At 40.7% G+C, this 26374-nt stretch overlaps 2 protein-coding genes across 3 annotated transcripts; both read right to left on the bottom strand.

The window, feature by feature from the left end:
- Positions 1 to 7822: 7822 nt before the first annotated feature.
- ccna2 (cyclin A2) lies at positions 7823 to 12208 on the bottom strand. Its single transcript, XM_084085955.1, has 9 exons — positions 11949 to 12208; positions 11466 to 11695; positions 10550 to 10844; positions 10184 to 10290; positions 9561 to 9784; positions 9260 to 9464; positions 9006 to 9119; positions 8586 to 8719; positions 7823 to 8448 (listed from the first exon to the last, which is right to left on the bottom strand). The coding sequence occupies exons 2-9, from the start codon at positions 11685 to 11687 to the stop codon at positions 8397 to 8399; spliced, it is 1353 nt and encodes a 450-aa protein (XP_083942081.1). The 5' UTR covers positions 11688 to 11695; positions 11949 to 12208; the 3' UTR covers positions 7823 to 8396.
- Positions 12209 to 13044: 836 nt separating this feature from the next.
- On the bottom strand, positions 13045 to 24594 carry bbs7 (Bardet-Biedl syndrome 7). 2 transcript variants are annotated; one of them, XM_084085801.1, is made up of 19 exons: positions 24174 to 24594; positions 23602 to 23667; positions 23314 to 23376; positions 22648 to 22823; positions 22206 to 22392; positions 22027 to 22099; positions 21532 to 21639; positions 20985 to 21115; positions 20501 to 20585; positions 19967 to 20069; positions 18983 to 19175; positions 18649 to 18723; positions 18226 to 18294; positions 17502 to 17641; positions 16711 to 16875; positions 15279 to 15388; positions 14894 to 14997; positions 14653 to 14776; positions 13045 to 13818 (listed from the first exon to the last, which is right to left on the bottom strand). In XM_084085801.1, exons 1-19 carry the CDS (start codon positions 24207 to 24209, stop codon positions 13685 to 13687), a joined length of 2142 nt encoding a protein of 713 aa, XP_083941927.1. In that variant the 5' UTR covers positions 24210 to 24594; the 3' UTR covers positions 13045 to 13684. The 2 variants fall into 2 exon arrangements, with proteins under 2 accessions (XP_083941927.1, XP_083941928.1); XM_084085802.1 differs by having other exon boundaries at positions 18226 to 18291.
- Positions 24595 to 26374: the final 1780 nt, after the last annotated feature.

The following is a 26374-nucleotide window of genomic DNA, read 5'->3' as shown; positions in this document are numbered from 1 at the left end:
TGTCTGTTTAACTCTCGACGGAAGTCGTGGGCTGCAGCCGTCTGGACTTGAGGAAGCACTTTGCTGGTGCTTCTACAGAAGCCCCTCAACATACCAGTCACATTTTGGGTTGATTGACCGTTGTGTTCATGTTAAATGGCGTTTTTCTTTCTTTTTTTATAGGTCCCTCCCACAACATTTGGAAGGCATTTATAGCCAGCTTAACTAATGCCCTACACAGGTCAGGGGTTAAAAGCTATTGGAGGCAAACTATGAAGATTGTACAGTGTAACTAAAACCAAATGTATTCCTTCCGCATTGCTCACTGAGAAGAACTTTTTTGTGAGCAACGATTAAATAAGCCTAAGTTTGCATGTGCTTTGAGCTTATCAGCCAACACAACTGAAAGAAAACGTTGTCTGTCCTCACTATCCCCTGATGAAATTCTATCCTGATGAGATGCACGCAAACAGCAGTTTCCATGAGAACGGTAACACAATATGGCACAAATTAGACCACCATCCCAATGAAGCTGTGGACTCTTTGTCGCTTTGTTTCTAAAACGATCATCAACCTTATCAAACCACCTGAATATTTTTTCTGCGCGAGGCAGAGAAGAAAAAAAATCAAATCAAGGGTAATCAAATGAAGCTGTTTTTCGTTATTTTGCATGCTCCATTAGTGAGCCGGTGGATAGTGGATACTAAACTTTCCACTAATGAATGCATCCTCACAGCGATATTTTTCCATGAAATGAGACTTCAATTAAATGTGTGGAGAGGAGGGGAAGAAAATCTAATAACTGCTGTAATCATCAGGTTTTGTGGTTGACACATATTGGTAATACTTTGTTTAAGACTGACCAATGCAGTACTAGCCCAAAATCAGCTTGAAAAGCCAGTGACCCTTGGAAGGTCAAGACACAGTCCATTAACAGAAGGTCAGATCTGTTGCTGTGGCAATCTCTGAGATGTGCTAATATGCATGTTGGAATTTGCTTCACACTAAATAACAATTTCAGATAATATGACTAAATCTGCAAAAAGAGAGCAATTTCTTCTTATGTGTATCGTCTTACACATAAAGAAAATACTTCTTGATGACAGATGTCAGAAATCTGCATGGTGAAACACTTACCATGCTTCTTGTTGAATAAATCAGTCCAAACTGAGGATGTGGAACGGATGTGATAATCCTATAGTCACAAGAAATGTCAGTACAGGTTAAGAGAAAGGCAAGGTTAAGAAATAGGCAATCAATATCTGAACAAGAACGTTATGTCTACGTACTATCAATGTTCAGCTCACGTTTAGCTACACTAAACGTAAATAATGGAAATATAATTTGGTCTCCATGGAACTTACTTCTGTTCTGACCAACAGGTGTTTTCTTTTCTCTCCAGGGATGCAGTGAAGGACAGACAGTCTGTTAGTTAAAACGCCTCTATAACTGGGTTGCAGCCTGGATGCAGCCTGTGGTCACAAGGGAACGACACTTCCCTGATCTATGGCAGTGTTCTCTTTCACCTGCTGTCACTCAAACAGGTTCGTGACCTCAAGTGTTTGGTCATGTGTGTGTGTGTGTGTGTGTGTGTGTGTGTGTGTGTGTGTGTGTGTGTGTGTGTGTGTGTGTGTGTGTGTGTGTGTGTGTGTGTGTGTGTGTGTGTTGGGATGAGTTTCAGTGTCATACACCTCTGAAGAAAAACAAACATGTTTCCAAGCTTATCTGATCCGGCTGAAACCTGGCACAAAGCATGATGTGGTGGCAGGTACTAGACAGTAGATCTTTGATATGTAGTGGTGGGATTGACAGCATGTGTCGTCGATACATCTCACATATCGCTGGTCACGTATGACTGGCAGGCAGCACGCCTTAATTAAAGTGAGGCACTTGTGAGAAGTAGTGAGGAGAGTGTGAGCATATCGTCTCCTATCCAGTTACAACAATAGCTCTCCGTTTCATCTCAGAGCTCTCCCCGTTGACACAAGGCCAATCTTTTAAAACGCTAACATGAGACAGTATTAGCAAACATGTCAACATACTACATGGACATGATGACCGACACGCACCCATAAGCAATCTGTAACCTCGTCTCAGTCTAGTAGGCGTTCTCAAACTTTTTTATACCACGACCCCATATTATGACTTTATGAGGGATTTTTTTGGCGACCCCCCCTCCCCCCACCCCCCGCGATCTAAATTTCACTCCGCGAGGGTACAAATGTAACCAAATGGACCCGTGATCCATGTATTACATTACTATTCATACCACCTGCTCATATTGAACATAAGTCCTGAGTAAATCGTATGAACAGCTTAAATCAGTTTGTGTACCTCACTTAGCCTGTGTTGGAGGCGGAGCTGTCTGTGACTCTGTAAATAATAAGTCAAGTGGGTCCCTGTCATACTCACACGGTTCTGTTTGCCTCCTACTATGTTAATCAGCAAAATATGTACAGCTGGTCAGGCTTATTATACAACCCTGCCTGACTAGTCTACTGAAAGGCTGTACTTTATGAACACTAATTGCATTCATCACAGTCCCCATCAAGTTGGTCGATTTTTTTTGGGGGGGGGGGGGGGGGGTAATTTGGGATACATTTTTTGCGCGACCCCGACGGCACCCTCCCGCGACCCCACTTTGGGTCGCGACCCATAGTTTGAGTACCGCCGGTCTAGTAGTACTGTAGGCTACTGTTATGGTCCTCCGAGGTGGAAAGACTGGTGACGCGAGGTTACTGTTATGGTCAAGACTTTTCCATTATCCAGCCGAGATGCTAGTCCCTACTACCTGCTGGTTTCTTTTGACGGCTAATTCAGTATTTCAAATAAAAAAATAAGGTGAAGGTAGCCTGCCTTTTCATGAAACCATGAATTCCAAATGCCAAATATTGGATGCAAATTTAGGAAGACGCCACAGATCCTCTTTCAATTCAAGTTTGGTGTAATATGCAGATTTCGAGGCAGCTCCTTGCTTCTCAAATAGTTAGCAATAGTTTTAATTTGCCTGAAGCTAGTCTAGTCTGAATTCACTATCAGTCCTAGCTTTGAAACCTAATCAATTCGATTTTTTATTCATGATCAATGCACCATGACACTCTAGAACATTGTGCTTTAAGGTCAGTTTTTTCCTATTGTGTATTCTATTCTTCTGAGAGAAACGACCAAATTAGTTTGCAGACTCTCATTTGTTGTATACCTGAAACCATGGGGTTGATATGACATTGAACATTTGAATATTAGGCTATTAATTCAAATAAATAACATTATTTTTTCTAGTCTTTTTTTTCAGAGATATGCCCTTTTTCTCTTTTTATTCGATTCATTCACCTCAACCTCTGTAATCAGAATGTCGGTTGACCAGAAACCTATGAGTTCAAACAAACACCTGTTAAGATCGCATTATTTTTCTTTTTTTTTAAACAATGGAACATAATGCCTACCAAATGAACAATGATAAAAGACAAAATGACATTGTCTTGAGCCCCCAACAGGAAAACAGACACAATATATTGTAGGTCCCTACAGTATATATGACAACATGACAGTGGTCATGTAATATCAGACAAAGTGTGGGTCCTTCTGTTCAGTGCTCCTGTATTGGTGTTTCTTAATAGGTGATAAAAGGAGCTAGCTGTTAAACGGTCAACCAGTTCATTAAGCCCCACAGATGATCAAGTGGTGGCAGAGGACATTTTGTCACCTTTCTCTCTGGCCAGGCTGCAAGCTGTACGGTGGTCTGTTGGCAGCCAGTGTGTCACCCTGTTCACAGTAAACAATAGAGGTTAAAAATGATCCTGTCCATGCAGAGTCATGGGGGTATATGTGTGTGTGTGTGATCCACAGGTCTTATTAATCTTTAAATTCTGACACTGCTGGGGGCCAGACCAGCAAACTGTTATGCCCCTGATATGGCATCTGCAGAATCCTTGCAAAACTGTTGAGAAAGTATCCATGAGCACAGGTATAAATAAGTCATAAGAATACCTAAATGGAGGGGGGGGGGGGGAGACATCAATAAATAATTAGGATCAACAAACAGTAAGTGACACCTACTGGATGTTGCAACTAAAATCTGTTAAAGAATGTATTGTCTAAAAGTAAAATGAATAAATAAAAGAAAACTAGCAACAAAAGAAAAAGTAACATCAATAAATAAATCAAATTAAAAAAGGGGCAGCCTTGTTAACCTATTAGTATTGCTGGGGCGTTCCACTGTAATGCTTTAGGCCCAGTGTGTGCGTTTGTTATTGTGTAACGCTGAAGTCAGCCGTTGAACCATAAATTAACACTTTCCCCATGGGGCCAAGAGGCTATAGATTAGTGTGGGCCTACTTTCGATCGATTCTATTCTACTCAATGACAGCCTTATCGCCTGGTATGAATGACTGGAGGAGGGGGAAGAAACAAATCAAAAACCAAAATGAATTTACAAACTACAGAGCCCTTCTTTTTGAATATCCACACATGTGCAGAGATGTATGTGCAATTAGTCGAGAAAATATAAAAACAGAACTTAAAAAATAATGCATTGTTTGGGTCTTCTGCTTGTAGATTGAGCTGTACAGCCACCAACTACGCATACGTTTACACACACCGTCTGTCTTGTGCTGCTGCCTGTTATTAACCTTTTTCCCCAAGGGTCTATCTAATTTGCTTTCTACAACGATGTGCCGTTAATGGTATGTCAGCCATACATCCCCCCTTTCACCCACCCTCTCCAATTCACAAATGACAGCTTTCCTTGTGTGCATTGCTTTAATAAGCATGAATAAACATGCATATGTGATTTAGCCGGCAATTTAAGATGATGTTCAGATAGTGCTGGGGTAAATGAATCTTAAAGATGAGACATCAGCAACACAGCAGCTACAAGAAAACACAGGACAGGATTCAAGTTGATTGGATACTTCATCACTGATGATAAGGTATACCCCACTGTAACTATACACATCAAGCTCTAGAGAAAGTACAGCATCAGTCTAGATAATAAGCTTAGACATTTAATGAATGTATTTAATTTCTAATATTGTGCTGGCAATTATAGACAAATCAAATATATTTTCTTGTGTGAACCCACTGAGGCACATCCAGAGAGAATTCATAACCATCACCCTGTGTTCTAAGGACCCAACAAGCCACGAGAGTCCCACCAAGTCTTTTGGCACAAATTGTTCACAGTGTTTCACAGCACATTCAAACAATCCCCCAATCTCACTGCAGGAAACCATGCAGTCACCAAGCCATACAGTCCCGAAGTCTTTTTCTTTTTTTGGCACCAACTGTCCATTTAGTTTCACAGCATGTGGCATCTCTGACGAAAGCAAGGTTCTCTCATCGAGCGCCCTGGCTGTAGGGAACAGTTGCTAACCGAGTTGCTCAGCTGCCTGACGAGCATCCAGATCAAAAGAACCATGAGGAGGAGGAGAAGGAGCAGCAGTCCCAGGTACAGGCAAAAGTTCCAGCCCCAGCTCAGTGCCAGGGGCAACGAGGTGGAAGTCACCAGGTACCTCCTGGGCGAGGGCATGGGTGAGGGGTTTGTCAGAGAGCCTCCCCCTTCTGTCTCTCTGAGCTGTAGTCTGTTGTTAGAGGCTTCCCGAAGTTGGACCCCCTCAAATGGTTATACAGGACCTGCTGTTGAGGATGTGAGCACCATCTTCAAATTGCAGTGAAGTGGAGATCCAGCTATGTAATAGAATTTCCTTTCGTTCTCCATTAATTCTCCAAAATTGTTTAGGTATGATAAATCAGTGACAATGAGAACGCACTGAGAGGGATCATGGTGCTAAAGCTCTGCATTCTCAGAGAGTAGTGGTGGAATCCAGGAAATCTTTCTGCAGGGTTCCGCGCTCCTTTCTCCTCCCAGACTCCCTGTAGAAACCCTGCCTCCCAATTTATTATGAGAGAGGGGGAGAGAGAGAGAGAGAGAGAGAGAGAGAGAAATAGACAGACCCCTTCACTGCCATTGGCTACCTCTGTCTTTACCTCACTTTTGGAGAGGAAATCAAATCCTGTGTTAATGTGAAGCGGAAACATCAATGTCGCTATTCAATTGTTCAAATATGGTCAATTTATTGACAACTTAATTGTTTGAACAGATTTCAAAGCGCTGAAAGGGGTAAGTGTTTATTACCATGTAAATGAGTGCTGGCATTATCTTGGAATTGATTTTTGATGCAACTTACATAAGGGTGTATTCAAAGTGTTGAATAGTCTTTATTTACTCATGCATTATCCAATACTGAAATCATTTCTGCTGTAGTTCAACCTATTGCAAATGTTTTAATCATGCACCTTATGTATGAAGGGACTTAGTTTGTATATTTGCTCCTTTACTCTCTATTCCGGATTTTCACCCACTCTGAAGGGCCGTTCACACCAAGCACTATAACTTTAAATATACCGTAAACCATTGTCTTTGTTATAGTTATGGCATGAACATCCACTTGACTTTGTCACATTTTTAAAACTATGAGTTACAGTGCTGTGAACAGCCTTTTACACCTGTAATCATATGATGCGACAATAAGTGGATTCTGTGGTGCATCCGGCTTTGTCGAGCGTATATATGAACACAATTGGCCCATGTTCTGGGTAGGGAAGCCAGGCAGGGAGGGTGATAATTGTCATTGCACGTATTCCTACGGGCTGGGGGCGGCACCTGACAGCAGGGAGTGTTGGATGGGAGGAGTAGGACGAAGGCTCTATGTCCCCACGGTGGGGGCTCCTCAATGGCAGTAGGATACAACAGCAGTGACAACACACTGTGTGGGGAGGAATTAATTAGCATAACTACTAAATTGGGGGGGAAAGGGGGTAAAAGCAAAATAAGTGGATACTGATCTCAAAACCAGACATTTAGGCTTAAAAAATGACCGGCTGCATCCCACATTAACTGATTATGGCAAGAGCCATAGCTCAGAATAAAGCTGCAAGGCTTGCACTGCACTGTCCATTGGGTGTGAGGCAGAGTACTGAGGGATTGCATGAAGGTCTCTCATGGCTCAGAGAAGAGGTTGGCATGCAATTTAGTGAGTTTCCTTTAGGAATATTTGTCACAGTAAACAACCAGTTTATCTGTACACAAATACATGCGTACACAAATACATGCGAGAGATCAGTCACTCTAGGGGCCACATAGTTAAGCAAAATACCAAAAATGTGGGATGTAGATCTGCAATGTATAGTGCAATTACAATATGGATCACGTTACAAACTATGATCACTGAAGAACACAGTAAGGAAAGTTTTAAGAAACTCCTTGAAAGACATCAATAACCCTAATGTTAATTAACTGAACCTTGATGTTGATTTGTCTTGAAAATGTTTAAGACTGTACAGCTTGCGTTATATGTATTGTTGTGGACCCCAGGAAGAGTAGCTGCTACTTTTCTGCCAGCTAATGGGGATCTGAATGAATTAAGCCATAACTATTGTACAAGAAATTTTACACCAAGAACATGGTTCCTGCATGTTCGTCTTGGTAACTGGACCCAAATTATCTCTGTACTTGGACCGCTTTTCGCCGTCTACACCAAATCTTTGCAAATAGCAAATCTACAAGCTCAATTTGAGCTCGTAGATCTGTCATTTGGGCCTAATGTTCCCCAGAATATGGTTGCTGGGGTTCAAGTTGTTAATTTACTCAAACTGGTAAATTTGCAGTAATATTCTATGTGCCAAATCTTGAGCAAGTAACAAATCATTTTTTGTGGAACCCCAAGTGTGCAAAACAGTCAGTGTGAAAAGCCTTTCAATATCCCAAAAAACATTTGCAGAATACATTCATCTTACACGTCTAAAAGCAGCCCTCTGCTGCCCCCATGAGCACACAACGAAGAAATTAAGGTCTAAATTAACTTTATTTACAAGAGCTGTTCCTTTGTTTTACAGAGTAGAAGATGCATTGATTTTTAAGTTTTAAAGACCTGTTGGATAAGACTGGTGAAACAACCTTTCATCAGCACAACAGGTGAACAAATTTAAACCAGCACAGTAATAGGTAAAAGTGTGTGGAGAAGAACATCTTTCAGTACATAAAAAGCTCTTTAGATCAACTACTCAAAGCTCTTATAAAAATAGTTAGAAAAATGTAGTTGGTCAAGCTCACAAGGACAGAAAATATTCACAGATGCATTTACAATGTGTGGTGTTAAGACCACTAAATGTGCATTCGTCTTAGAGACAAATGACAATACAAACTGCACTTGATTAATATCCTGCATTAACGGATGCGCGTGGCAATATCCAGTAAGAAAGGACAATATTCCAAGATTGTTTGTAAAATCGTTTGATTTTACTTTAAAGGACACATTTGTGCAGCTCCGCCAAAAATGGAGGCTATATATGTTCAGTTATTAGAAATGTGGCATTTTAAGACAATAAAAATATAAAAGGGGCAACAAAAAAAATATAACTCATTTCAAAAGCAGTTTGGCAGGAGGCTCAATGAGGGAGACTTCGTGGTACCTGGGGGAAAAAAATAACATTTAGAAAATATACACTACTAGGCATAGTCTTCATCTGACAATATATAGTACATAGGAGTCATGACAATATATAGTACATACAGCATGTATGAATTTACTCTAAGACTAAAGACTTACTTTGAGGCCTTGTACTTTTCCCTGACAGACTGCTGGGCATGCTGTGGGGCATTGAGGTACGTCTGGTGCAGATCTTCGACACACTGCGTTAGGTCCTCTAGCGTGTAGCCAGTCATCTCCAACAGGGACTTGGGCTATGTGGGAGAAGAAAAAAAGAGAATTAGAAGCCACTAGTTGCATATCGTATGTCAATCATCGTGCAAAATGCAGATGCAGACAACTGTGTAATGTTTCCACGGTTATATAAGCCCCCCACAGCAAACAAGAACCCCACAATTAACCAGCACCAGGAGATGGTTTTGCAACCACCACCTGAACTCTGACAGACCTCTCGACAAGTATACTTGCAGAAATAACCCAAGAGAAAAAAAAATGCCTGACGTTTTACTTAGAAATGCAACACACACACGTTCAACTTACCCATGAGCCCCCAGTGATGGTGCTATTGGCCACAATGAATGCTGCAGCTGCAGTTTGTGATGGGAGGTACTTCAGGAATGGGTCTGAATCGACCAGACTGATCTCCCCAAGGAACTAGTAAAACATAAAATGAATTTCATCAAATAAAAGCTACAACTGGGACTTTCAATTCCCACAAAACTTCTGCGGATCAGACCCCATGTTCTCCAATTAAACCTTTAAATGTGCTTTACCTAAACATATTCATAACTCACCATTGCTAGGCTCTCCACCTGCTTGCTAACCGAATGGTGTACAAAGTACTGCGTCAGAAACTGGTTGACCGTGGGAGCTGCCAGATCAAAGGACAACACTTTCAGAACAAGGTGCTCCATCCTCAACACTTGTTTCTTGGTGTAGGTGTCATCTGTGATGTAAACAAACTCAGCCACCTCTGGGGGGTAGATCTCTTCAAATTTCCTGTATTAACACAAAGAGCAGTTGGTGCATTAGTCTCACGTCACCTCGACTTGTGTCACCTTTAACTTATGCAATTCAGCTTATGGAGAGACTTACGATGCAAGCAACATTGCGGCGGCGCCAACAAGCTGCAACTTTCCCCGAAGGACGGACATTGAGGAGAGGAAACGGTCGATGTAGTTGACTGCCAGGTAGAGAGTCTCGCTTTGGAGCTTGTACTCCTCTCCCACCTCTACCAGCCAGTCGACCAAAATGGCCCTCATGCTGTTGGTGATGTCAGGCTGCTTCTTCATGTAGCCAGCTTTAGGCCTGGTTTTCACCTGTTAAGAAAAATAATAATAATTTGAGCCGCCATGGCAATCACCACGGGAAAGCATCAGTCATTTTAATTATTTTATACTTGGCTTTTTTTTTTTAAATCGTGAAGATTTGTGCAAATCTTTGAATGTATATTTTTTAAAGCAAACATTTGTAAAATATTGTTCAAGGAACCTCCAGCAGCAGTAAAAAAAAATGTCTTCAAATATTTGCTCAAATGTTCCATGATTTTTCAAAAATAGCAGATATACAAGCTCATAGCACGGCACTATATGAACTTGTAGATCTGCTATTTTTGAAAGCACAAAGTATAAAATAAAGGTTGTAGCTAAAAAGACACAGCTGCGCCCCCGGTCTTAAAGGGTTAAACAATAGCCATTATGTGAACCATGAATACTCACCTCCATTTCTCTTATGTAAGCGTGAATTTCTGCAGCGTAGTCTGGAGACTCATTTACATTGATCGACTTGTCCTCAGCCTCGACTACCGACATGTCCATGGGAGAATCTATTAAGGCGGCAAAAGTCAGTATACATTAAATTGGGCAATACATATTGCATGTGTTTACTCAGAGCTCTCCTCAACAGGGAATAAAGATTAAGGACAGCCAAATGAAGATTTTTTTCCCTTTTTCTTATGAGAGTCTACTACTGTAGCCATAAGGTAGATTTTCTGGTCCAGTTGCGAACCGTGGCATGATGTTATAAATACAGTAGGATTTATCAAGCAAATACATGGGCCTATCTATGCATACATTAAAGCTTACCAAAACTGACATCCATGGCGCCGGGGATGTCGATGGTGGCAAGGGGCTGTCTCAGGCGGGTTACAGCATGATTGAGTACAAGTGGGGAGTCATCTGTTGTGGGCTTAGGCTTGATGGCCACCTGCTTCTTGAAGCAGGCACCATCAGGCTCATCCGTGTGGATCTGGAAGGGGGCCTGCTTGGAAGGCTCATCCACATGAATCTGGAAAGCGGGCTGCTGCTTGGAAGGTACTTTCTCATAGCAGCTTTTGCCATCATCTTCATTTTTACAGGACAGCCCCTGTGATGAGGATGTCTGGAAAGACACACACACACACACACACACACACACACACAAGTTAAGCAACACTGTTATTGTGACTGGCAGTGAATATGCAACCCTGTAGTAATGGGGGGAAAGTCCTTTGCTCTTAAATGCCAATGCAGGTAAAGGGCAGATAATATTAGTGTGACTGCCTTTATAATGCAATCCTAATTAATAGGTAAAATATAATATCTGAAAATGGCGGACAACCTGTGTAGGACAATAACCAAATCAATGGCATCTGTATCAAACACCAGCAAAAATCTCGATTAACACAGGAAACAAGCCATAGTGCTTTCTTGGGTTTATCCTTTTGTATAAAACTGTCCCTCTGCTTTTTATTGCGAACTGTTTATAAAGTATTCAATCAAAAAGCCTTGGTTGTAGAACCACGACGCTGACATAATACATCAGCACGATATTATAGCGTATTAACGTCAACCTAATAGATGTTCAGACGTTCTTTGTTTTTAAAGAAAGTAGCAGTTGTAACTGCTAATCACAAGCTATGCTAAATTTAGCCGCTCTCTTGTTTCAGAGTCCAAGCTATGGTTGCTAACATTAGCCAGCTTAGCATCCATCCACACCCATGATAACGTACTACCAACTGACCTGCTTTGTGCCGCGTTGCTGGGTGAGAGGCTTGCTGCTGTACTGGTTGCCGGTCAGCGGTCCCAGGACGGTTCTGTTGGTTTTGGGGGCCTGGTTCTCCTGGTTCCCCTCGGCGGTAGTGGTGGTAGCGTTGGCCCGGGGCTTCAGCCCTCTCAGCCTTGACAGCACGTTCTCCTGGTTGGAGGATTCAACCGCCGCGCGTCCTTGGTTCAAACGGGACATGATGATTCCTGCAAAAAGCCAGAATGAATGTTGATTTCGAGTATTTAAAAATAAAACAAAATTACACGCAAAAAAACGCATTAAAAACAATACAAAAGCCAAACACTAAATAATGCACAATAAAAAAGGTCCAGGCTGTTCCGTTTTTATGCTCACGTTTTCAAACACAAAACAAGATAGTTTTCAGTTATAATAACAACGTTACGCTAGCATTAGCTGCTACCTCCCTCCTACCTAGGGTACAACAAGGGGGACACTTACTATTATATCAGATGCAGATTTGTTGTCGGTTGTTCAGAACGTCGGTCCGCGGCTGCAACGGTTTTTTTTTTCTTACTTAAAAACACTCGAATATTTAAAAGCAACGACGTCTAAAGTTTAACAACAAAGCTGCGTTTTAGTATTTCAGCTCTTCATGTTCTCGTAATGTGCGCGTAAAAAAAAAAAGCTAACGTCTAAACAGTTGCTCTAACAATGACCTCCTAACCGCAGCAGTGACCGTCCCTTTACTTTAAACACACTCTGGCTGGTGGCTGAGACCTGATGTGTTGCTTTCTCTCCAGTTCAAGTAGCCCGCGACTATTGAAACGGGCCAATCAGGAGACGGCCCCGGTGATGACGCACCACTCCTACGGCACCCGAGAGAACTCAAAACTCGGTTACACACTTCGTCGTGCGACGGTGTCTCGCATGGAAATTTAGCCGATCTGCAAGCTCACGATGCATCGACGACACCGCGCATTGTGAGCTTGCAGATCGGCTATTTTTTTGCAGAATAACCACCAAATTGCATTCAAATAATCTAGTTTCTGGTACTTTGCATTCCATAGAGATTAACGTATTACTATTACTTTGTTTTGTTGCAAATTGAGTCTTCTAGTTCTGTATATATTCAGGTTTTGTAGCAATTGTATTATTTGTATTTTTTTTGTTTCTGTCCCCTTATTTTTTTAAGATATAAAAATATAATATATATATTTTAATTACATGGTGCCCAGTGTTCTCAGCAGCACTATTCCAGTTACCTATTATATACCATAGACATACTTGAGTGCCATGGTAAAAACGTAATATTAGTCACTATAACCACAGCACTCAAATAATTGTGCAAATAAGTCATGAGTGAGCTATGCTCCAAATGCAAATTCTACTCCAATCTGTTGCTCATAATTAGCATTTTTCTGCATGCTACTACAGTCCAAGGCAAGCTAGTCTGTTTATTTATAATGATATATATTTTATGTTGACAAACATTCATCAACCATTCCACCTTGGTCTATGAATCTTGCACTCTGGGTCCCTAGAATCATCCCAAACAAGAAGCACTCCAACTATATAAAATATTTAATTTCAAGTGTTGCTGTGGGACTACACAATCATCATCAGAACAATTCAGTAGTATACAAATTATATATGCAGACATTATTTTACATTGTTTTTTTTACCAATCAATAGGAGAAATTATAAAAGTGAAGAAAAGGCTGCACACTCATAGCCAGGATGCAAAATAGTTTAATGACAACCAATGTTTCGACCTGGAATGGTCTTCTTCAATCCCTGAAAAAGTTTGCTTCACTTTTAGACTTCTGCACCAAGGTCAGCAGCACCTCAGCGATACTGGTGTGCGCCCTTCTCCGGTTTAATAGGAGAAAATATAAGATAATCCTCAAACTTTAACATTGAATCAAGACTGGAAAGGGAATCTGTTTTTTGGCTTCCTCTTCTAGGTTTATTCATTGTCAGTGAGTTTTGAATGCTACCGTTTCAGGACAGTATGAGAGAATATACAATGGAAAATTGTAACCAAATAATTTGGTGATGAAATTGTATGATATACTGTATTGCCTACAATCCAGTGTCAAGCAGAAGGCTATCTAGATACAGATAATATATACTTATTTATACTACCAACTTTATCTTACATCACAGTAACACAAGTGTTCTATTTACAATACAAAATCTAGTACAAATAAATAAGATTGCCTGATCATTGAATATTAGGCTTCATTGAAAAACTCCAGTAGAGAGTTTAAGTCATAGTTATCCAGGATCTCCAGCAACGAGGACACCTTTGTCTTCACATTCTGCCCTTTGAACTTGAACTTGTCAATGTAGAGGTCTGTTATCATACCTATAGGAAGGGTACATATACAAAAGTTAGTATCTTGCCTGACTGAAAGCACTTTAGCAATAGGCTCTGTGAATCATTGTAGTCCCAGGTTTTCAGAAGGCTGCATACACGTGCCTGTTCCTAATAATATTAGGTTGATTGGCAGAGCAGCAAATTTGAACTGGAAACATTATGTGAAGGGGTCATATAATGCACAGGACTTTTTTTGTGTTATCCGTTTAGCCTAAACGTCTGACTGTACCTTGTGCTGTTAAAATTCGGACTAATACAGTATTCGATCAATATTCAATATCGGTTACATATTCCGATTCAAACCTGCTGCTGAACCAATCAAAATAAGCTATGGGGAAATGAACCGGAACACTACAGTTCCGCACAAATCCGATTATAGCACTTAGAGAAGCACAATGTTCTTAACAGGAAATAGATAGAAAAATCCTTGAACAAATTAAATAATTCATAACATAGTAGGCCTATGTGCTAAATTGGGAGTGAGGGGTTTGAGGTGGGTTACGAGCCCAGATCTTGGCAGGGTAGTACCAGGGTCGAGGTTAAGAAAAACTTGTTGGAGATTAACTGATATAAACCCTGGCTTGGGTAAGAGGCTAAGAGTAGTGGTGGTATTCTAGCATTAGGGAGCAACATCACCAAAGTCATAGGCAGAGATGTTACAAATTAGCATCAGACTCATTGCTAATGTTTCCTCACAAAGTGTAATTTTCAAGTATCTTTTCAAATCACTCATTGAAATGTAAGGTTCTCCACATGAAAGCATCAACAAATTAAATATAATGTAACATGACGTCAGTTAAGGACAGGTGGTACGTGACACACCATAAAGTCTCTCGAGGTGCGCTGGCTGCTTCTTGTACTCCTCCAGGAGAAACGTGGATTCGTCTAAAATACTACGGTACTCTGGGATGAGAAAGTCAGCATTCCCTTCATGAACCTGCAACTCCTAAAAAGAGAGGCAGCGAGAAAGAGAAGAAAATAAATAAAAAGAGAAACAGTGAGAGAGGTCAACAGGTTTACAGCTTATGATGATTTTAAGATTATGTTTCAAGTTAATACGTACTTTTAATGCGTCGATAAGCTGAACCTTTTTAGCCAGCAGTAGTTGATATTCCAGCTTTGGGTGGATCATCGTCAGAGTGTGGCTCACAGACTCATCATTGATATCTACAAAACATATTGGAACAGGATCACATTGACATCGATATTTCTGATAAATAACCTGTTGGTAAGTTGCTTATGCTGATTTAGGTCCCAGTAAATAAAACACAATACCGTAATTACATGTATATACTAGATGCTTGTAAATTGTATAAAAACAACAATAGAACTAGCCTGACACTCAGCCTGAATTTTCATTTCGTTTCACTCCAACAATTTTTTTTAATGGGCGTTGCTAGCGATTCACGGGCTGGAGCCAGGCTACAATAGAACTAGAGTAGACCTACCATAAGAGATGTTCAAATTGATTTTCCTTTTCGTGGCTTCTTTAGAGAGGACATCACTCAGAATGGAGATGGTGGAGATGTTGTCTGACCTGAAGTGGGCTTCTCCTTTACTGATGCCACAAGAAAAACAGAGCTGTATTTAATGCTGACTTGTCAATATGAAGCTACCTCTTACACTGTTAAAGTTTCAATGATGTACAGTATGTGGATACTAATAATTATAAATACATTTAAAAACAAACATTGACAAAATGAGAACACATTTATAAACAAGATCCTATATGTTAGACAAATAACCTAAACTTTCAAAATGCATACATAGTATTTTGTGAATAAAGTCTTCATGTTTTGTTTTTATAAAGACGGAAAAAAATCTAATCACAAGTTCACAACATCACTTTGTGCAAGATACAAATCGCAAGTGGTTGCAATTTCTTTGTGCAAGCAAAAATGTTTTGGACAGCTTCAACAAAGTGTTCTTGGTGTAAGGCAGACTACGGTGAATAAATCAAGTACATGTCAGAAGAAATCCTTCAATTATTTCAGAATGGGCATTTGAGGCATTAGCATTCAAGTCTCCAAGTTCTTTTAAATTGCTTTGACCACAGACAAATAAACTATGTAAAACACTGTGTTCACAGGAATCACAGTTCATATAGACCCCTTAAACAGACGACGTCACACTGATAAGAACCAGTGCAACCAGTATGCGTGCAATGAAACCCATTCTGTCAGGTCTCGCTAGGACACGCCTCACTAGCCACCACACACAAGAGGGGAAACCAGCGCACCCCGAAACATAGGTTGAGAATTGATTGCATGAAACAATCACCTGTGCATCCAGTCTCAATGTTGGTAAACAAATAATTGGTCTATTGCAATCACTATATCTGTAAGAAAATTTGATTAATATGATTTTTCTTCAATATTATGCAGTGATATTAATATTAATTATGCAAAGGATAGTGAACTGGGAACAAGTCAGTCATTAAAAAAAAACAAGTGTGGTTATTTTCTTCTAAATGACTTGCTCACAGTGTATTAACCTGCTTATACCACGGCTAACTTTCAAAGTCTCCATAATTGCTAAAAATATTTTTTTAATGTTAGATTTCAAAAGTCTTCCATGGCTCTTTGTTCAATGTAGCTACAGTAATGTATTTTTGTCAACAGGTGTCGCTAATTATAAAGTGTTAGAAAGAAGTAATCCAAACAAGAACAAAGGAGCGCACACCAGCGTTGTGGAGCTGACCACACTGTACGGTAATATAAATTCATTGACATAGTACATTTATTGATATAAAGAAGTAATGCACCACCACGTGACACTTCTCGGCCAATTAGGATGGCATATTTGGCTTAGACGGTCTGTAATTTTTCAGTGCTGTGGTATAAATGGGAAAATGCCGGTCCAGCAGGTCTCTGTGTTTACCAGTAGGTGGCTTCTAGCTGTGTGCTGAGGAAGGTGTTGTGGAAGTGAAAGGTGATGGTCTCTCCTGCAGGGGTTTTCTCCGGTACTTCTGGTAAACAGAACACCACCCAGGAATGGATCTCTGCAAAACTAAACTGACCCACAAGACTCAGCCTGTTCATTGGCCTGTATGAGCATGGGGGGAGACAGGGGTAGAGGCAAAAAGAGAGAGTGTGAGCGAGAGGGAGGGATAAATACAGACAAGAAACATTAGTTTGTTGTTTTGTACACTTGTAATTAAAGCTTTTTCATAAGGGGTGATTTCATAATTTTCTACCATCTCATCTGCTTTATGATTTCTAAGCATTTGTATTTGTTAATAATCAAACACATGCAGATCTGTATTTGTGAGTGTGTCCTTTTGAGACCTTATTATATATATATTATAATTATAATGATCTGCACTCTGTTTTTGCTGCTCCCAATAGTGTACAACGTTTCAACCTGTGTGGTCTTCGTCAGGTACTCATTTTGGAATTTACCAGCCTCTTTGGCCTGAAGTCCCTGTTAATAATATTTAAACCCATTTCATCCCATGGGGGAAATTCAGTTTTCAGCTTCACCCAGCTGAGTGCTTTTCAAGTTGAGCGGTTAGGGGTTAAGTGTCTTAGTCAGGGACACCTTGACATTGCGGTGGCCGTGAATCAAACTTGGGACATTCTGTTTCCCAGGCAGGCTCTCTACCCATTCAGCTATGGCCGCCCCTGTTCAGATGGTATTGCAGTAGTTTATGTCAGTGCTCGGATCATTACCTGTCTTGGTCTATGCTGTGTGTTCGCTGGTGGAGGGACAGTGGCTTGATCTGGTACTGCCGGACCTGGCATGTTTTGGGCTGCAGCCTGGGGGTGATGTAGGCCTGCAGGGTACCATACTGGCCCTCGATGGATCTCACCTAGAGAGACAAGTCATTTTACAACAGGCCTAGTTCTGCAGCAGGCATGTATGTAGACATGCACCCCAATTTGTTGAAGGCACACACGTTCACATTAGAACCCTACAGGTCTTCCCGACCAAGAGATATCAGCATCATTTGTGCATGGAACACAATAAAAGCTGGGTGGTTGGTTTATTGATTTATCTATGACATAATTAAGTCTCCAGTCCCAGGACTTTTTTGTGTTATCCTTTTAACCTAAATGTCTGACTGCACTTTACATTTCTGACTAATAAAGTATTCAATCAATCAATCAATACTGTTTACTCTACTGTCTACTAAGTTGAGTTGTCAAATCTGTCAAATCAAATCAATCAAACATACCGTAAGTGGTGCAATAGTTCGGTTCGCCTCTTTCGCTTACCCGAAGCCCGACTTATACATGGCAGCACAGTGTGTGGCACACCGAAAATAGCTCATCCACAAGCTCTGCTATTTACGGTGCACAGCTAAGAATAAAATAGGCATTGCGTGTACATTTTCTCTTTAGCACTTATTCATTCTATATAAAGGACTTTGTAACTTTGGGCTAGCAGTAGTACCTTGAGCTCCAGCCTGGTTGTGTTGGCCTGACATCTGTAGGTAGCTAGGAGGAAGTTTCCATTAGTCTGCTGGAAACAACAGAAGACAATCCATCACTGAGCAGAGGAGGGGTCTTTGTTTTATGTATATTGTCATACTTATACTAATATTACAGTTGCAATGAACATCTGTAAAGCTGCTGTAAAACTATACAGCACCTAATTCTGCTCATTGGTGTATCAATTCCTCTCTTTCATAATAACCCCTGTTTTTGTAGTGCACTTGAGTCATGTTTGTATAGCCCTTTGAGCTTTATGCTATAAAATGTAAGGTGCTATACAAATAAAGCTTGTTATTAGTTATTATTCATACACAGTATTTTTGTTCTGCACAGCAAAAGTATTTTTAAATTGTTTTTTAACAGCAACAAAAAAAAATCTCACCTCTGAGTCACATTCACTAAAACTCACAACAGCTGAGTTCTTATCAACATCCAGCAGGTCTATTGGAACATCACTCTGTAAAGAGAGGAAAGAATGAAATATTCTTTACACTCTCAAAGGGTACATTAAATGTTAAATTAAACTCTAACATGGTAAATAGGTAAATTAAACTCTTGATTTCTGTGTAGTGTACGCTCTCTGTGTCAAACACTTGTCAAAACTAAAATCATAACATACACATATTCAAGATATGAACGCTCTATGAACAGCTCTAATGCCCACTAGTCCTACGATCACCCAAGGGGACATGCACTGTGTTTGTGCTATACTGGACCTGTAGCAGTAGGTTGTCGATGGCGGTCTGGACCTCCAGAGTGAGGCTGTAGCTGGCGTCGTCCTGGCAGAGGGTGAACTTGTCGTTGACACTGAAGATGGGCACGGCGGACACGGCTGTGCTGGACTGGGAGCTCTGCTGGTACTTCTCCCTGCCCTGGAGGACTTTAGCCTGGAGCTGGTCCAACTCTGCCCTGTAGGAGAACAGTCAAATACTGCAGTGGTTCTCAAACCTTAAATTCCAACAACCCCCCCTTAACTCTGACAGTAAACAAATGGAACCAAATATTTGGTTTCATTTGTATACTGTCATAATTACAGACTTGTAAGGGTTAATTTAGAACACCCTCCTAAAGGAACCCTGAGAGTTCTCACTTTGAGAACCACTGAAATACTGTATACTGAAGGATTATTATTATGTTTACTGTACTGTATGTAATCCATCTGTCTATTTATTGATCTGCCTGTCCCACATTGAAAAGGAAGCAAGCTAGATTGATATTACCATTTTACAGCTTGTATGCACACATTCTCATCATCATTTAACTTGAGATGGCGGCTTCTCATGTAAAAAATCACAACCAGCGTGAAGTGGGCGGTGTGTGGTCATCACAACATGACTCACTTTAAAAAAAGGATAAATTACTTTTTCTTACATACACTTTTTTTGACATACTGCTATTCATAGGGCTGCACATGTGTCATGTGTTTCGCTAGCCAATCACAGTCCTGAATTTGCAAAGTCAGCCAATCACATTACAGTTAGTGGTGATGACACTAGCTGTAATGTGATTGGCTGACTTTGCAAAAGTATCGATTTGCATTAACAATGGAAGGGTTAGGGGTATACAATGCATTGTAGACTATTGGCCAATCACGGTGCAGGATTGGTCAGTGTCCAAAACTCACTTATAGGGGGCGGCTACACCACCCCAAAAATAAATAATTCAAAAATATTTGTTGAAATAGCATTTCTAACCGATACCTCAGGGAGGCTACTTTGGACTGGGTCTCCTTGCTCATCTTGACTTCGTCTCCAGGGCCGGCCTCAGCCTTCTGGGCCTCAGTGGTCAGTCCTGTCACCCAGCCTGGAACACAAAAGTACACAAAAACATGTTCAAGTTCACATTCAAGTCGCTCCAAAGTGAGCTTTTTCCCCTCCACCAGTACATTAAATGTCAGCCTCTGCTCACTTTTTTTTTATCTAGCAAGCTTTGGGTCATAGAAACCTTCTTCAGGCATAACCAGCATTACTACATAAAATACATTATTATGCAATCAACAAGTTACACAGAAACATGTTAGATGCATTAATTAAATGACCAATGCAAAGTACAGGGGTGGCCAAACTGGCCATAGGGAGAAAGTGTACTTTATTTAGTGAGACATGATAAACAGTAAATTGAAGTAAAATTCACAATACAAGGTCTACTAAACTGGATAGCTCATAAAGCACTAAGCTTGTTTAATGTGGGAGGTGAGGGACAAGGGATAATGTGTGAAGGACTCTGCGACTGACCCGTATAAGTGGCGGTCAGAACCTCATCATAAGACTCCTTCCCAACACAGCCTCCCTGGATGGACGTCACACTCTCAGACAACACCTGAAGAAAGGGACCAAAAGAACCTTGACGACAAGTAATAAGGGGACGGAATTGCTCATGTGTTCTGGAACCTTTTGTACTCTTTGTGTCCTTTTGAAATATTTCTTGTTTTCTGTATGGGGACTACGGATGGAAATTACCATTCTCCAGTGTATTTCCAGTGTATGATTCTGATTCTGATTCTGATTCTGATTTACACAAAATCCTGTATGTAATCTTCATCAATATGAGCTGTCCCGGCCAAATAAACATTTAAATAAAGAAATCAGTGTCTATCACTTCAACTGAATCGTATGTGCCATCAGAGCCAGATATTGAGGGACATTTTCATACATGTTAACAAAGTTTGTTGTACCTGATTTATTTTTCAACATTACTTGAGAAGATACGCAGACTCACATGTTCAAAGCGTAGCGTGGGCTCACTGGAGCTGTCCAAGCCGTACACCTCCACCGTCCCATCATCCCTGCCCACCAGGATGTCATCCACACCGTCTCCAATAATGTCATATGTGTCAACGCATAGGACACCTGTTAGGTGATATAGCACTGTAAACAACTGATTTGGAATAAAAGAGCTCATCTTGATAACTTTTATTTTTGTAATGCAACACCTGGAACGGCTTTATACTTTGAATTCGTTTTGGGGAAATATGTACTGATTACATTTTGAGAGCTGTTATGTTGATGTGTCTTGTGGAGATTGATTTTGTTAATTGTGTGTTTATTGTATCTTGCCTGTTGCTAATTCTAACACACTGAAGCCAAATCAGCCAATTTCCATGTGAGAATAGCAAAGTTTTTATTCCATTCCAGGCATATACTGATACTCTACAAAGTAAACTATATATCAGCTCTAGTGTCAATTCTATAACTGTCAAAAAATGAAACAAACAAACAAACAAGAAAAACAGCAGTCCTAGTCCTGATTAGAAAAGACAATATACCTCCTTTCTTTTTGTCATTTTCGACCTCCCATTTGGACACAGCGCTGGATTCACTGATCTTCACCAAACCCAATTTTCCATCAGCTGTTCCATAAATAATGTCCTCTCCTGTTGATGGGTTATTTATATTAAGTACAAGATGCCTTTATGAAAATGTGTGATCTTCATAAAATTGTTATTTTTATTTTATTTGCCATAGTCTTCTTGTGGAAGTCTAAGAAAAAGGAGGTTTACATTTTATTTAAATATTCATATCCTAGGAGTTATGGTAAGCAAAAATGCAATTAGATATAGTATTTACCACTTTACCCTGATGTCCCTACTGACAGATGAACATTTTCCCAAAAGTTCCAAAAATAGCAAAAACAGCAGAACCACAAGCTTACAACGCAAAGCATCGCGAAGCCTTGTGAGCGTGTAGACTATTAGCTGTAACATAAGGCTCTTTCCTACATAGAAGCAGAACGTGGACAGGAAAAACATAGTGTGACTTGCCTCCATCTCTGTTGTAAAGCTCCAAGACAGATGGAGGGCCAGGTACTTCAACATCATATGCAAGCTCTGATCCCTATGGAATATGAAACGTGTTGACAAAGGAGCTCATTCTTGCCTTGCTTCGTTGGGGTGACAACAGGTTTATTGCATTGAAATTGGTACATAAAATGAGAGCTTACCTGCAAGACTCTGAGAACACGGTCCTGGCACGCCAGAACAGGGACTACACGAGATAGGTTCTCACTGGACAAGCATATGATGTCATTGATTTTGTCTCCGGAGAGGTAGTAATCTTGATCTTTGCAGTCACAGTAGTGGTTGTAGATGTAACTTGCACAGACGAAAAGGTCGGCGCCGGATACATGCCTGCAAAAAACAGATCACCAACACGGCTCAAACACACTACACAGAGCTATATGTGAGTCATGTTGGTAGTGTACATCATTAACCACTTAAGGCCCAAAAATATAAAAAAATAGCCGATCTACAGTACCACCTCACAACGTGTAGCATTGCGACGCGTTGTGATCTGGTAGATCTGCTATTTTTGCCTATTATGACTCAACCAAGGGTGGAAGTGGTTAACCTGATGAAAGTGCACAGAAGTACAGTAACACGTACATGGCGTTAATGCTTTCCGTGAGGTTGGCCTCAAATGTGAGAAACTGTTTGCCTTTCTTTGTGAATCCTCGGACCTCAGAACCAGAACACACGAAGATCTTCTCCTGAGGAGTACCCTCGGCCCCTCCCAGGTCCAGACGGCCTATCTTCAGTCCCGGAAGGGTTTTGAACACAGGCTGAAGGAGATTGGTTTTAGAATTAGACAGTACACACTCAAATTCAAAACATTATCCGGCTAAAACTTGCAGCATGAGTACTGGCTGTCATCGTGACATATGGAATTTTACTTACTTTTAATTGTACTTACTACAATTAATTGTCATACGAATAATAGTTTTTGGCATTGAACATTGGAACGTGAATACAATTTTAATTTCTGTTTTCCTTTTAGGCTTTGTAAACAAAACTTGCACAGGGCAGTTATGACATATAACTTGAATATATAAAGAAATGCTTGACATTTATTAAATACATACTTTCAAAATATTTAAAAAAATGCGTAAAGAGACGATCTACAAGCTCTCAACGCATCGCGATGCGACACATCGTGAGTTTGTAGATCATCTATTATATGTAATGATTGTGACAGGCCTATGCATGAGAAAGAAGAAAATGGGATGTTCTTCCATTTGACAGAGTCAGGTTATAAATATAAAGATAGCCTACCACTGCCTCTCCTTTCTTCATTCCAAAACATGTCAGCACACCATCATGGTCTGCAATGGCAACCTGCAGCAAGACAAGAGTCTAGCAAGATGAATCTGTGCAACCTAAAGACACCGTGAAACACATTGTGATAATGTAACGCAGACTATATTAAGATTCAGGCTTTTGTTTCTATAGCTAATATCAGCTATAGAAACACAAGTTTAATGAATGAATAATATAAACTCAATACTTTGCCCACTACAGTGGATATCACTGCTATTACCAAATCAATTACCCAAAAAATACCTTCTGGGTTGCCTTCTTTCCCAGTGCAGGTAGAAGACGCATTGTTTTCTGGGACGTCACACCAACCTGAGATGATACAATGTAAAAGAGAAAGATATCTGGCCAATACGCACATACTTATCCCTTGCCTTATTGTTAGAGGCATAAATCAGCGAGTATAATGTTTATATATTAGCTTTTTTTTTTGCTGTTGTATTAATCTCCTTCATCCCACATATTTAATGTATAGACATGCTGCACCGACCACCACTTTGAGATCTTGTTTGGCCTCTCTAATTTTGCAGTAATTCATGTATATACTTTTCAATTCATGCTCAAATGTGCAAATTATCTTCAAAAACAAGATCTGTGATCTGCTATTTAAAGAAATTGTGAAAACTTGTGAAATGGGATATTCAGCTAAATGAGTACTTTTACTTTTGGTACTTTAAGTATATTTTGATCCCACTACTTGTGTACTTTTAAAATTTGTATACCGGGCTTTTAATTGTAACAGAGTATATCTACATTGCAGTATTGATACTTTTATTTAAGTACAAAATGTGAGTACTTCTTCCACCACTGCTGTTTACCTGCATGTAGTCAACTCGATTTAGATGGATCTCCATCTTCAATCTTCTCAACAGTCACTTCGCTCGCACACCAGTCTTGCGAACCAAATACTTAAAGTATAACGCAATGGAATGTGTCTTATGAATCACTATGGAACAACGCAATGATCAAGTGAGAATGAAAAGACTCTCACACAGATCAGGATTATCCTCCAGGGCAAAGAGAGATTACCAGGCGTTAGCTTGTCATGCTAACTTTAGCCCAGCAAGCTAAAGCAGCTATAGCTGCACCTGCCAACTAGACAGTGACTGAATTATATGAATCCAGAATGAAATCCATAATCAACGCAGAGTGCTGCTATACAGGAGATGAACTTCATCTCCTGTTCCAATGTATTGCGTGGACAGCAACAACAACACATGAATCTGATGTGATGATGAACACGGTGTCACGGTGGACGCTCGTTGCCAATGACAACACAGCAAGCTGTTAGCAACGAGCCATGGTAACAAGCTTCCATGTCATTGGCTTATAGCAGACGTGGACACATTCAACAAGGATCTGAATTGGTTCGCTGGTTCACGCTACCAGCCAATCAGAGAGACACGAAACACATTTCACAATCACAACTGTTCAACATCGGATCAGAAGCCTGACCCCGTGACCCCAGGACCCAGTCTAGTTCAACATTATTTGCAACGAAACAGAAAAGCCTTTATCGAATATTTCCCTTTTATGTGTTCATGGGAATACAGGAAAGGTGGGCACTGCGAGGGAAATCTGGGCACCATTTGTTTAGGGAGACTGGGCACTAGGGAAGAGTGGGCACTATAGGGAAGACTGGGCACTAGGGAAGAGTGAAACCAGGAAAAGTGTGCAATTTGGGTGAGAAGAGTGGGTACTATAGAGAAGAGTGGGCACTAGAGAAGAGAGGGCACCAGGAAGAGTGGGCACCTTATGGGGGAAGACTATAACATTTGTCTGAAAATGTTTTGGACATAATTTGAATGTTGTTGCATTCAATAATATGCATGCCAGACAGGTTGTTGTAGTAACGCCATAATGACATAGTTGTGAGTAATGCTTTAAGTTTAAATTATACTTTGTCATGACAGTGTCGCTTGACAAAAAAATGCAGATCTACAAGCTCAGAGAAAATCAGGCATGCTTCCAGACTTTTGAATCACATTTTAAACCACCTACATGTATAGGAATGTAAATCAAATCTGATTTGTAAGTTCCCATGTGTTTTTTTGCTGTTCAGACTTGTCAAAACCAATCTAATTCCAATCTGGATAGACCAAAAATCTGACTTGGGCTGGCAGTATGAACATAGCACATAGACCAGGTGGAAGGGAGAAGACCATGTGCCTCATACATTTTTTATACACTCTCAGAGTTAAGCCTCCGGATTTTATGGGGGATGAGCCACTGCGCATGCAATGTAAAGACAAAAAGTGCAAGTCAAGTGAATGAGCCCCTGTTTGATTTTCCCTCATGCCAGCCTTGAGAACCATGACCATGAAAGCTGCTGCAGAGAAATTACAATTATGTAAACATATAATACAATTCAGTGCCTCTCAGTTGAAGACACATTGGATTTCATGTAGATAGACAATAGCTAATAACAAACAGCGAAGCATGAAAGGAAGTTAACAAGTCTGTGTGTGTGTGTGTGTGTGTGTGTGTGTGTGTGTGTGTGTGTGTGTGTGTGTGTGTGTGTGTGTGTGTGTGTGTGTGTGTGTGTGTGTGTGTGTGTGTGTGTGGTGGTGTGTGTGTGTGTGTGTGTGTGTGTGTGTGTGTGTGTGTGTGTGTGTGTGTGTGTGTGTGTGTGTGTGTGTGGTATGTGTGTGTGTGTGTGTGTGTGTGTGTGTGTGTGTGTGTGTGTGTGTGGGGGGGGGGGGGGGGGTGGTGTGTGTGTGTGTGTGTGTGTGTGTGTGTGTGTGTGTGTGTGTGTGTGTGTGTGTGTGTGTGTGTGTGTGTGTGCGTGCGTGCGTGCGTGCGTGCGTGCGTGCGTGCGTGCGTGCGTGCGTGCGTGCGTGTGTTGTGTGGTGTGTGTGTGTGTGTGTGTGTGTGTGTGTGTGTGTGTGTGTGTGTGTGTGTGTGTGAGTGTGTGTGTGTGTGTGTGTGTGTGTGTGTGTGTGTGTGTGTGTGTGTGTGTGTGTGTGTGGGGGGGGGGGGGGTGTGGTGTGTGTGTGTGTGTGTGTGTGTGTGTGTGTGT

The sequence above is a fragment of the Gymnoscopelus microlampas genome (assembly GCF_963454915.1).
Source record: "Gymnoscopelus microlampas genome assembly, chromosome: 18".
Lineage (NCBI taxonomy): Eukaryota > Metazoa > Chordata > Actinopteri > Myctophiformes > Myctophidae > Gymnoscopelus > Gymnoscopelus microlampas.
The sequence above is the reverse complement of the archived record's forward strand: the minus strand, read 5'-3'. Positions and strand labels throughout refer to the sequence as shown.

Bases quoted from the DNA above. Each gene is read 5' to 3' on its own strand.
- ccna2 (XM_084085955.1), bottom strand. From the start codon at position 11,687: ATGTCCCGTTTGAACCAAGGACGCGCGGCGGTTGAATCCTCCAACCAG. The intron at 9,465-9,560 runs GTAAGTCTCTCC...GTGTTAATACAG, and splicing joins GCCGCAATGTTGCTTGCATC to GAAATTTGAAGAGATCTACC. The intron at 9,120-9,259 runs GTGAGTTATGAA...ATGTTTTACTAG, and splicing joins AGGTGGAGAGCCTAGCAATG to TTCCTTGGGGAGATCAGTCT.
- bbs7 (XM_084085801.1), bottom strand. From the start codon at position 24,209: ATGGAGATCCATCTAAATCGAGTTGACTACATGCAG. The intron at 19,176-19,966 runs GTATCGGTTAGA...GTTCTCCTACAG, and splicing joins TCCAAAGTAGCCTCCCTGAG to GGCAGAGTTGGACCAGCTCC. The intron at 14,998-15,278 runs GTAGGTCTACTC...TATGTTTTGTAG, and splicing joins CAATTTGAACATCTCTTATG to ATATCAATGATGAGTCTGTG.